The 12,444-nt window shown below is 37.9% G+C and overlaps 1 protein-coding gene across 1 annotated transcript; it reads left to right on the forward strand.

Moving 5' to 3' along the window:
* The first annotated feature begins 1,606 nt into the window (after positions 1 to 1,606).
* On the forward strand, positions 1,607 to 11,780 carry LOC145217893 (zona pellucida sperm-binding protein 2-like). The gene is made up of 14 exons (XM_080085276.1): positions 1,607 to 1,934; positions 2,627 to 2,740; positions 3,515 to 3,634; positions 3,994 to 4,125; positions 4,645 to 4,749; positions 5,488 to 5,616; positions 6,500 to 6,536; positions 7,137 to 7,302; positions 7,711 to 7,868; positions 8,392 to 8,557; positions 9,860 to 9,930; positions 10,013 to 10,202; positions 10,679 to 10,787; positions 11,276 to 11,780. The coding sequence occupies exons 2-14, from the start codon at positions 2,683 to 2,685 to the stop codon at positions 11,428 to 11,430; spliced, it is 1,596 nt and encodes a 531-aa protein (XP_079941402.1). The 5' UTR covers positions 1,607 to 1,934; positions 2,627 to 2,682; the 3' UTR covers positions 11,431 to 11,780.
* The last annotated feature ends 664 nt before the right edge of the window (positions 11,781 to 12,444 follow it).

A 12,444-nucleotide genomic window follows, 5' to 3' on the forward strand; every position in this document is an offset into this window, starting at 1 on the left:
CTGATAATGACACGAGCAATTGTCTTCTGCAACACTTAGTTGACAAACTGCACTGATAATGACAAGAGAAATTGTCGACAGCAACACTTAGTTGACAAACTGCACTGATAATGATAAGAGCAGTTGTCCTCTGAAACACTTAGTTGACAAACTGCACTGATAATGACACGAGCAATTGTCTTCTGCAACACTTAGTTGACAAACTGCACTGATAATGACACGAGCAATTGTCTTCTGCAACACTTAGTTGACAAACCGCGCTGATAATGACACGAGCAATTGTCTTCTGCAACACTTAGTTGACAAACTGCACTGATAATGACACGAGCAATTGTCTTCTGCAACACTTAGTTGACAAACCGCACTGATAATGACAAGAGAAATTGTCGACTGCAACACTTAGTTGACAAACCGCACTGATAATGACAAGAGAAATTGTCGACTGCAACACTTAGTTGACAAACTGCACTGATAATGACACGAGCAATTGTCTTCTGCAACACTTAGTTGACAAACTGCACTGATAATGACACGAGCAATTGTCTTCTGCAACACTTAGTTGACAAACCGCACTGATAATGACAAGAGAAATTGTCGACTGCAACACTTAGTTGACAAACTGCACTGATAATGACACGAGCAATTGTCTTCTGCAACACTTAGTTGACAAACTGCACTGATAATGACACGAGCAATTGTCTTCTGCAACACTTAGTTGACAAACTGCACTGATAATGACAAGAGAAATTGTCGACAGCAACACTTAGTTGACAAACTGCACTGATAATGATAAGAGCAGTTGTCGTCTGAAACACTTAGTTGACAAACTGCACTGATAATGACACGAGCAATTGTCTTCTGCAACACTTAGTTGACAAACTGCACTGATAATGACAAGAGAAATTGTCGACAGCAACACTTAGTTGACAAACTGCACTGATAATGATAAGAGCAGTTGTCGTCTGAAACACTTAGTTGACAAACTGCACTGATAATGACACGAGCAATTGTCTTCTGCAACACTTAGTTGACAAACTGCACTGATAATGACACGAGCAATTGTCTTCTGCAACACTTAGTTGACAAACCGCGCTGATAATGACACGAGCAATTGTCTTCTGCAACACTTAGTTGACAAACTGCACTGATAATGACACGAGCAATTGTCTTCTGCAACACTTAGTTGACAAACCGCACTGATAATGACAAGAGAAATTGTCGACTGCAACACTTAGTTGACAAACTGCACTGATAATGACACGAGCAATTGTCTTCTGCAACACTTAGTTGACAAACTGCACTGATTATGACAAGAGAAATTGTCGACTGCAACACTTAGTTGACAAACCGCACTGATAATGACACGAGCAATTGTCTTCTGCAACACTTAGTTGACAAACCGCACTGATAATGACAAGAGAAATTGTCGACTGCAACACTTAGTTGACAAACTGCACTGATAATGACACGAGCAATTGTCTTCTGCAACACTTAGTTGACATACCGCACTGATAATGACAAGAGAAATTGTCGACTGCAACACTTAGTTGACAAACTGCACTGATAATGACACGAGCAATTGTCTTCTGCAACACTTAGGTGAAAAACTGCACTGATAATGACACGAGCAATTGTCTTCTGCAACACTTAGTTGACAAACCGCGCTGATAATGACAAGAGAAATTGTCGACTGCAACACTTAGTTGACAAACTGCACTGATAATGATAAGAGCAGTTGTCGTCTGCACTAAGATGCATTCTATATGAACACAATTTCTCTGGCAGCTGTGTTTTGATTTAATTATGATCGTTAACAGTTGTTGAAAGAGTCTGCCCGATCGACGCCTTTCAATGTGAAGACCAAACTTGCATCTCATATTTGTTCAGATGCAACGGACAGTCTCAATGTGACAACGATGAACAAAACTGTGATGGTAAGTTATAAAACAACTCTATACAAAGCTATTTTATCTACTATTTTAGCTAATGATAGCCACAGATTTGGATTTAACCTGAAAGAAACTTTTTTCTTTCATATTGATAGTCACAGATTTAGATTTAATGTGAAATAATTTTGTTCTCTACTATTAATAGCCACATATTTTGATTCAATATGCAATAAATCCATTTTTTTAATCTATGGTGTGAGCTAGTGGTAGGCCACAGTTTCTGATTCCGTATGCAATTAAACGAAACTTGCCACAAACATGTTTGCAATTGACCTGAATCTTTCTGTATTTCAAATTTCATACAAAAAAATGTATGTATAGATCAGTCCGTTGTATACAATTTAGATAATGGAGTAAAAAAAAACTTAAAAAATTGTCTTTTATGCCATCAACCGTATTCGTTTGTCCTTTACTTACTGTGATGCTAAAAAGTTGAAATTTCATTTCGTATTAAAAACACTAGGCTCACAATATATTTCTCAGTTTTATTGTAATTTGTTTCAGAATTATACTTAGTGGGCCTTTCAGTTTTCTAAACCTATTGGCGTCTAATTCCGAAACCATTTTACTCCGAATGAGTTTTAAGTGATGGAAAAGTATCGAAAATAAGTTATAACCAACATATTTTCCACCAAGCAATAAAAGTGGCATCAATTCAGTTATGTTCTTTCTTGTAGGAAACTGTGCAGCTGACGAATTCCCATGCCAATCTGGCTCCTGTATCCCTCGCTATATGGAGTGTAACAGAAGAATAGATTGCTATGATGGCACCGACGAAATGGATTGTACATGTAATTAAACATTTAGCTCATTTTGAGATCATTTTTAAAAAGTAGCAGCTAGACTTAAACAAAAACACGGAGAATAGAAATTGAAAACTTAAAAACTCTTTTTTTTTCTGCTTGAAGAAAACCACTAAAAATATTTACATTTTGAATATTTATATTAAAGATATTTAAAGATTGTTTTTAGTGTTGTTAGTTTCTGGTGTTTTAAAAGTTATAAATGTCCTGTTGTAAAGTATTTGATATGCAAGAAATAAGTGCATTGATAAGCTAGATATAAAAAGTTTCAAACATTTTTATTCCTTTCTTGCATGCTGATTTTTCTCATATTATACATTTGTTATTTCACAATACAAGTAAGGCTTTAATCGAAAACTTATGACAAGACATTAAAATATGTTTTAAATTTTGCGAAATGTAAATGAAACACATAACTTTCGTCAAGTTTCTAGAGCTCTTCTGGCAAATGTAATTTTATTCCAAGGTTTCGACGTCCCATACAGGTCTTCTTCATGAGGGGAAAAATATATCGCGCAGTGTTTTCGTTGCGTTTGTGACGTGCTTGCATTTCTTTCTTTTTTTCCTTTGTTTATCGTGTACTGTACTAGTCGCATTCGGTGTTATTTACCCTGAAGAAGGCGACCTGTATAAGACGTCGAAACCTCGGAATTTTTACATTTGCCAGAAGAGCTCTACAAACTTGATACTATGCCTGGCAGCAATAGCTTATATATTACTTTCGTGGCCGCCATTTTAGTTATAGATATTCTACACTTCTAGATTCTGAGGGTTGTAGATACCATGCGTTCCAATGTTTTCCTTCAATGACATGCACGCCAAACCGTGACATGTGTTTGTCAAACAGTTGCCCAGCTGGTGACGACGCTCCCGCATGTGATGGTAAGATATCTATGGTCAAACGATAGATGGCGCACCCTTGTATGATGTTATCTGCTTGGTATAGTCGCCTACTAGAAAGAAGTCATTTGAAACGGGGTATAGTAGATTAACTTTTTACGGATGTTTAAATGTAATGTATTCCCGCCATGAAGCCAAACAATCAAAGATACCATTTATATAATTATAAAAGTTGCAATGATTTAATTGTTCCCTGCTTTATATAATCCAAAAATCCAAGCCCTTTATGATGTTAGCTTCTTTATGGCATACTGCGAATGGACTGGTGCTTGATAACAACTGACCGATTTTTTCACCAGGTGAAATAAGTGACAATAATTCAACTTTGTTACTTGTTGCAGGAAACTGTGCATCTGACGAATTCCAATGCCTATCTGGAGCCTGTATCCCACGATTTTACCGCTGTGACCGTGTACGGGATTGTATGAGTGGGGATGATGAAGTTGGATGCACCCCGGATGATTATATCCAAGGCAAGTTTCTTTCTCGGATGTCAAAAAAACTTACCAAAATTCACATGTAAATTTGAGCATGTAACAAGCGCTATGGTTCACCACTGAAAGTTCGTTAGCAACCCGCTTTAAGTCTGCAAAGTCGTGTATGTAACAAGCGCTGTGGTTGACCGCACGAAGCTCGTTAGATAACCCGCTTTAAGCTTGCAAAGTCGTGCATGCAACAAGCGCTGTGATTGACTGCACGAAGCTCGTTAGGAAACCCGCTTTAAGCTTGCAAAGTCGTGCATGCAACAAGCGCTGTGATTGACTGCACGAAGCTCGTTAGGAAACCCGCTTTAAGCTTGCAAAGTCGTGCATGTGACAACTGGTTTAGTTTACTGCACGACGCTCGTTAGGAAACCCGCTTTAAGCTTGCAAAGTCGTGCATGTAACAAGCGCTATCGTTGACTTGATGCAGTTTCTTACGAATGCCGCTCCAAGGATGTCATGTAAAAAATCTAATTTCGACAATCTTGTGATTAATTTCTTTCCATGCAGATGCAGACAACTGTACTCGCCATCAACTCTACTGCGATGAAGTTTGTACCGACATTTATGTCGCCTGCTACGTGTGTTACACCGATTTCAATGTCGAGTGTTTAGGTAACAAACCTATGATAATTACTATGGACTTTTTCAAAAAAGACCTACTTTTATTTTTCGTAATCCTATTTTTGCATTTTTATTATTTATTAGATTTAGAGCAAAAGAGCATGATAGCCCTATGCTTATCGTGTTTGTGTAATACTGGAATTTAAAATGCAAATCCTTTTTTTATTTAGCAGAATTACCCTGTCTTTGATTTACAAGCCTGGAGCTAGCATGCTCGTCTCCCATATTGGATGTTCGATAATTTATATGCGTTGGGGAACCATGTATTTCTGCCCAATTAACTAAATCAGGCTACAAAACACTTCGACAATCTGGGACCCTATGTAACGTAACGTAGAAAATCTACAGTCTAAAGGTGCAGTTTGCCCCAAAGTTAGAACAAAAACAAGTCTATGAATCTATTACGGGCGAATCCGGTTAATCGCATCATCGATTTGCTGAGACATTTTATGCGATTAACCGGATACGCATATTTCGATCAAAATTAATGCGATTAACCGGATTTTTCTGTAATTGGATTTCCAACCTTCGCAAGTGTAATTGGCTATCGCTGTGGAATGTTTTATCAAATCGTTTGTTAACAAGATGCCTATTTAACAACGTGATGTCAGATAAGAAATAGGCAAAGAAACAGGATGTGTTAGGGCGTCTGAAATTTACACGTTTGTCAACAAAGGACAGGATTAATTTTGCTTATTTCATCGCCCGTTTTACATTTAACCATCACAGGACAATGTGGACTGGACGAGTATCAATGCATATCTGGTTACTGCCTTCCAGAACGATTTGTATGCGACGGATGGCACGACTGTTTCGACTTTGACGATGATGAAGCTAATTGCACATCTCCAGTTCCAGGTTTGTTTCAATCCTTTGTATTTTAACTTTAATTCGACACCTACAATGGGGCTTTGAGCGAACTATGCACTATTAGAACTAAAAACCTTCTGCAGGGTGGTTACACTAACCATTGGGTCATCATAGCGACCCAGCATACATCAGAACCACCAACCTTACAATTGCAAAGTAACAGAAGGCCGAGCTAAGACAAGGGGAACCAACCTTACGATTGCAAAGCGGTTGCACTAACCATTGGGTCATCTTAGAAGCTGAGCTGGGCTTATAACCGCCAACCTTACGATTGCAAGGCAGTTGCACTAACCACTGGGTCATCTTAGAAGCCCGGCTGGGATTAGAACCATTAACCTTATGATTGCAGGGCAGTTTTACTAACAACTGGGTTATTAAGAAGCTGAGCTGGGATTAGAACCACCAAACTTACGATTGTAAGGCGGTTGCACTAACCACTAGGCTAGCATAAAAGCCCTGAAGCGTCCATGCAGACCAGCGTTAGCGGCACACTCATCGATAACCAAAAAAATCTAGATTTTTTAGCCTGTGCCTTGCCATACGGCAATGCTTGGGAGACCAGCTTGATTCGGTATGACGCCGTTAGTAAGCCTGGTGTACCATAATTTTATAAATCCTGTTTTACACTTAGGTTTGTCTGCACTAAGATGCATTCTATATAAACACAAGCTCTCTGGCAGCTGTGTTTTGATTTAATTATGATCGCAAATGCGCCGGGCAGTCAAATTGTGACCAGGATAAAACACATCTACATTTTAGTTTTTAATGTAACGTGTGTTTTAGGTTATTATGGCGAATCACTCTGAATTTGAGAATGACAAAAGACACCCTAAAGACTAAAAATTAAATAATTTTAAATAATTGTTTTTAGTGACACTTGAATGCAAGGATCAAGATTTGACTATTTCGTAAGTTTTATATTTTGATATGTATGCCAAAAAACTGAAATATCATTCGTTATCGTACGAGGCAGGCAACGGTGCTTAGTGATTTAACATTCGGCGGGGTCACCATTGAGCCTGTGTAGCTTAAATGGTAAACCGTGAGAGACAGAATAGGTCCTGTCATGGGTTTAAATCCTACCCAAATCCAAATATATTAGACTGTGCTTGGCGTATGGAATGTTTGAAATGCTGTAACTTTTACTTTATTTGGCCTGCTGTCGGGTATTGGAAAAATTAAACGACAAATTGTCATTACTTTGTCGTTGGATGTTGGAGAGATTTAATTACATTTACTGTAGTTACTCTCAAAAAGTGTAAAAACTTTTGATGCCAATTTGTAAACCGAGACTATACAATTCGTGGACCAACTAGTGTTTTGCACTCTTTTAGTGTGACTTTAATTTTACTCTTAGCTAAAACCTAATGTAGTTGATTTGGCATGAAAAAAGTCTACTTGTGTTATAGAAAGATTGCCCTCCGCTCGTGGTAGACAACTAAATATATTTTTCTTTGTCCTGCTAAATTTATTGATCTGGAAAAAACCTCACAATACAATCTTAACAGAGTAACAGCTGATGAGCAGATAACATTAGACTACGAACTCGGTGACACACTTTACATCGCATTGGACCGGGAAACTCCCCTTTCTCATCTCCATGACAACTGCAAGGTCACGGGATCAGATCCCGTGTTTGTGTTTGACTTGGGCGATTGTGAAGGTTCCTATAAGGTAACAAATAATATAAAAGCATTAAGGCCAATAAATGATAAGTCAGACACACGGCTACACTAGCCAATACGGGCTAAACTTAAACAAGTTTTAGAACAAATACTGCAAACCAGTTTCTTTTGAGTTTTATGCCCTGTGGTGTAAAACAGAATTTGTAAAATTTGTATGTTACTCCCATCAAACTAAAGTGCCTTTGGATGGCTACACTAGCCAATACGGCCTAAAGTCTCAGTACCATCTGCACTGAAGGTACCTTACGTGTCGAAAAGGTATGTACTGTCTGCAGTTGGTGTTGAAATAAAACTAACAAGAGAAAGTAACGACTCCAAATTCATTGCTTTATTTCCTTTAAAGAAACCAAGTGTTTCCAATAAGCGGCAAGAAAGTAACTTTGTTATACACGCACAGAATGACAACGGAATGGTGTCGGTGTCTTTCCTGATCTGGAGATTCCTAGCTCCAACTTCTGCTGTGATCCAGCGCGCCCCTCAAAACAAGCTCAATGTGACTTGTCTATTTGACGCGGACGTTCTTCTCTCGTCTTCCAACGTCATACCACAAATCGAGTAAGAAACATTTAAAAACATTGGAATTGCCAATTAAAAATGCATTAGCATTGACATTGGCCCTTAAAATGCATCAAGGCTTTTATATGGCACTGAAATTGGTACTGGCTTAAACATGTATACAGTCGTTAAAATAGGCATCGCTATTAGGACTGGCACTTTCAAAATACAAGTATTTAAGCTACTGGTACTTGAACTGGTATTACATGTCCTAAATGCACTTTGTCTCAAAAAAGCCACAGACACTTCAAAATGCGTTTATTTTTTTATAACAGGCGCTGGCACTTAAAAAATGCTTTCGCTGTTAAAAAACTCACAATGGCAATGGAATTGTCATTTGCACTGCCACTTAAACAATGCATTTAGTCCCCAACACGGGCACTTGCTTTGACACTAAAATGCATTCCCTGTTCAAACACTGCACTTGCAATGGCATCGCTGTCACAATTTGCACTGCTACTCAAAATATGCATTCAGTGTCACAAAAAGCCACTGGAATTTAAAATTCTCAAAACGTTTGTAGAGCCGATGAAATATACGCTGGCAATACTGGAGCCTTTGCTGTCGCTCTAAACCTGTTCAGCAACGAATATTTCAACGAAAGCTTGTCCGGGGAGGTTAATGTGCCAAGCTACATTTATGCTGAAGTCAAACTTGTTGATCTAGACGACGACCACACTATTGTGCAGGTTTGAGCTGCTTTACTTATGTTTAACTTATGTGTGTGTAGTCACCAAACTTTTTTCACTGCGGGCCGGATAAGTTTAATAATAATTTGTGCAGGCCGCATAGTTTACATGCCCTCACGCGTTCTTACCAAACTTGGCCCGCTAAGCGATTTTTATAGGGGCGCCAAGATAGGGTCTTTCTACAATCCCATTTAAAATCTGGTGATCGACCGTTAAATTGTGTAGTTAGTCTCATCTTAGGAGCAATGCTTGTATATTACGTCAGAAGTAACTAAAGAAGGCACAATTGACACTTGCAGTCTTGTCTGTGACGTAACAAACTGGCTTTGAATTAATACTGGACGTTGTCATCGTATAAAACTAGGTAATATCAATTCTACATATCGCGACAGGAAAGCTTACGTAAGGAGTAGATAAATTTTTGGAGTAGAATATTACAAAGTTATCTATACCATTTGGCAAACCAAAAAAAGTGGTCGCGGGCCGAATGAAATGGCCCCGAGGGCCGTAGTTTGGTGACCCTGCTATAAAGAATGCCAAGTTTTTGCTTTTATTTTAGAAAACACCAAGTAATAAACGCCAAGTTGAACTGTTTAGTGAAAATGAACTGGACTGAAGCCCTGACCAAATAGCCTAGCAATGTTACATGCTAACACAAAGATTCTCAACTCCAAAGACGCGCCTAATTTGGGCAAAACCACGACACTAAATTACAATTGCTGGATATGTGACTAACTTAAAGTTTCAGATCATTTACTGCCACGCAACAATTCTAGCAAATTGACAAACTGTTATAACAACAGAATGACAAACAAATATCACTTTTATTATTATTTACGGTAAAATGAATTGATTTCATGTGGTAATTATGAGTATTGAATTGGTGAAAAGTAAAAAAAATGAGTTAATACGTTCTTGAAACAAAAACGTTTTTTTATTATAAAAGCATCACTCAATCCTTTTGAGCTTGATTGTGCTTGAAGCCCTTTGAAGGCGTTATATTCAATTTATTGGTCGACCTGGCAATGCCCTGCTTCGAAGCTGGAAATACGTAGAAGACTGGCTGATTCTGTATGGCGCCTTTAATTGCCCTGGCGTACTATGATTGGTTTATAAGTGTGCCGTGAACGCTTTAGGGATTACCTCAGTTTATGAATGACTATTTATCCTAATTGTTTGAAGTATTTAAGTATATTTTTGAACCGTATTTAAATGGAACTAAATTCTAAATTCGAAGTCATTATGTTACTACTTTTTAGTTATTGTGTATGACTTACTTAATGAGCTATTTTTTGTACACAGCTTGAAGAATGTTGGGCGACACGCACCGAAAACAACAGTGGTTTACCCACTTATTCCATTGTACAAAGCGGGTAAGCGTAATCAGCAATAAGTATGGTAAAAGTTCTTTATTTATTTTTTATTTTTTTTTTCACCCTGCTAATAAATTATCAGATGTGTTGCGCCACCCAGTGGAAGCGAACCTGCCGACGCAAAAATGTTGATCCGAAATTACCAACCCAACTTTGCCACGTTCAAGCTGATGAGCTTTGTGTGGACAAACTTTACCGACGCAGAACAATTTATCTACATCCACTGCGACGTGACCATCTGCCAAAACTCAACTGGACAATGCGACTCACCAGTAAGTTAAGTTGAGTTAATCAAACTTAGTCGGGAAATGGGCTTGACAGTTGAGTTGAGTTAAGTATTTTAACTTTAGTAACAAAACGTAACTGAGCAATGCACTAGACGTTTGTTAGGCACATTAACCTAAGTAATAAAACTCAACCGGCCAATGGACTTGACAGTAAGTTAAGTTGAGTTAATCAAACTTAGTCGGGAAATGGGCTTGACAGTTGAGTTGAGTTAAGTATTTTAACTTTAGTAACAAAACGTAACTGAGCAATGCACTAGACGTTTGTTAGGCACATTAACCTAAGTAATAAAACTCAACCGGCCAATGGACTTGATAGTTAAGAGTATGTTTAGTTCGGTTTCAAAGTTAAAGTGGACAATTAATTAGGTTCATTTTGAAACGAAATAAATATGGAGTAAGTTTTTTTTGAGACTATTTGTTTCCTAGAGTCCTAGAACTACAAAACACTAAATTATTTCCAGACATGTCCTGAGAAAAAACGACGATCTGTTGACAACAATGGACATAGCCAACGACTTTCTGCAGGACCAGTCCACATTGTACAAACTACCGATCATTTGCTTTTGCAAGGTAACATCGCAACATGCAAGTTTATAATGAGGTTTCATAAGAAACCGTGGATCTTCAACAAGTTGAATACAATTCTGTTTTGCACTTCTGATTCTCGACCTAAACCATAGATTGTAGGCTCAAATCTTAGAATTTCGCGTACGCTTTGTCTTTTTCAGGAGCAATTAAATCAACGATTTTGGTGGAATTTTTTGTATTTAAACAAATAATATTGGATAATTCACTTGTGACTTTTATTACTATGGCAAAACTCTCGATTTTATGTCAGATTGTTCTCACACAAACCAATCCAGCAAATTCTTGTTCTAATAACAGCGGTCTATAGTTGTTTCAGTTTGTTAAAATAAGCATCGTTATATACAACGCTTCTTGCATAGCTAGGTCTTTGGAACCAGTAATGTGGCATTATCGCTGGTCTGCACTTATCAAATATTACTCTAGGCCTACATTGTACGTTATATCTGATTTAAACATATATTTTGTCGCAGACGGTGCAGGAGACGAAGATGAAGCAAATGAATCAGCTTACAACATCTTTCAACTTGTGATGTTTGTGCTTCTGGCTTCTGTAATGATCGGAGCTGGTTACCTCATATGGGGCAAACTTGTTCAAGACCGAAAAGCTAAGGAAATCCTTCTGTAGATGAAATTTAGTGCATACCGAACAGTGTATTGTATAGAGTGCTTTCAACATGTAAATATAGGTCTAAGTAGTTTCTTGAAATGCGCACATTTGTTCAGCACCCTATTGTAATACAATTTTGAAAATGTAAAAGTACTTCGAGCATGAATTTGTGTATGTATTTGAAAAGTACCCGTGGTATAGTGTTTTTTCGTTCCGTTCCGTAAAAAGAATGAACCCACATCTCTTGTATGGCTAACATACAAATAGACATTGGATTCAGTGCTTAACTGTTGTCATAAATGTGCTTTGTCGTTGTCTTTTGTTGTGTCTGTGCGTTCATTACTACAATATAGTCGAGTTTAATCCAATCGTGCTGCACTATGTTGAAGTTTTACACAGAACAGCTTTTTGACAACATTTTTGCTACCGTTGCTCTTGGTTGGCTAATGTACCTCTACCGTCAATAAGTCAATCACAATCACACCTTATAGTTTTAGGAAACCAGATTTTCGAAAATATTAGCGAGTTAAAAACTGTTTAGCACAGGCGTTTACATAAATTATTTTATAGGGTGGCATATTTGACCCGAAAAAGTTGCGAATAACACTGACAAGGATAGCAGACGGTACGGTACGTATTGCGTTGACCGAACCACGTACCTCGTTACGAATAGCGTACCACGAAACCGTACCAAATGTAAAAAATCGAAACGTACCGTACCACTGTACCATACTTGAGGTACGGTATGCTAAATCAATCGGAATCTGGATCTGGATAAGTGTTATGATATACTTAAATGAGAGGTGTCTTAACAAGCTGCCCCACTACAAAACCTGTTCATTCGAAATGAAAGGTTTATGTACTTTCTACGATGGGCTCGTGCAGCGACCGTGTGTAATTTTTAACAGCATACTTTTGTAATGTCAAATCATTGGTTTAAAAGAGACTATAAGATTAAATAACTTTTTTAACTAATATCAATCATTTGCAAATGCCGATTTAATGTCTGTTACTGTTGTAGCAGCACCTGCC

Source organism: Phallusia mammillata, chromosome 3 (assembly GCF_965637545.1).
Source record: "Phallusia mammillata chromosome 3, kaPhaMamm4.hap1.1, whole genome shotgun sequence".
NCBI lineage: Eukaryota > Metazoa > Chordata > Ascidiacea > Phlebobranchia > Ascidiidae > Phallusia > Phallusia mammillata.

Coding starts and splice junctions, on each gene's coding strand:
- LOC145217893 (XM_080085276.1), top strand. CDS start 2,683: ATGGAGTGTAACAGAAGAATAGATTGCTATGATGGCACCGACGAAATG. Junction 4,126..4,644: donor CCCGGATGATTATATCCAAG/GCAAGTTTCTTT, acceptor CTTTCCATGCAG/ATGCAGACAACTGTACTCGC. Junction 9,931..10,012: donor TATTCCATTGTACAAAGCGG/GTAAGCGTAATC, acceptor ATAAATTATCAG/ATGTGTTGCGCCACCCAGTG.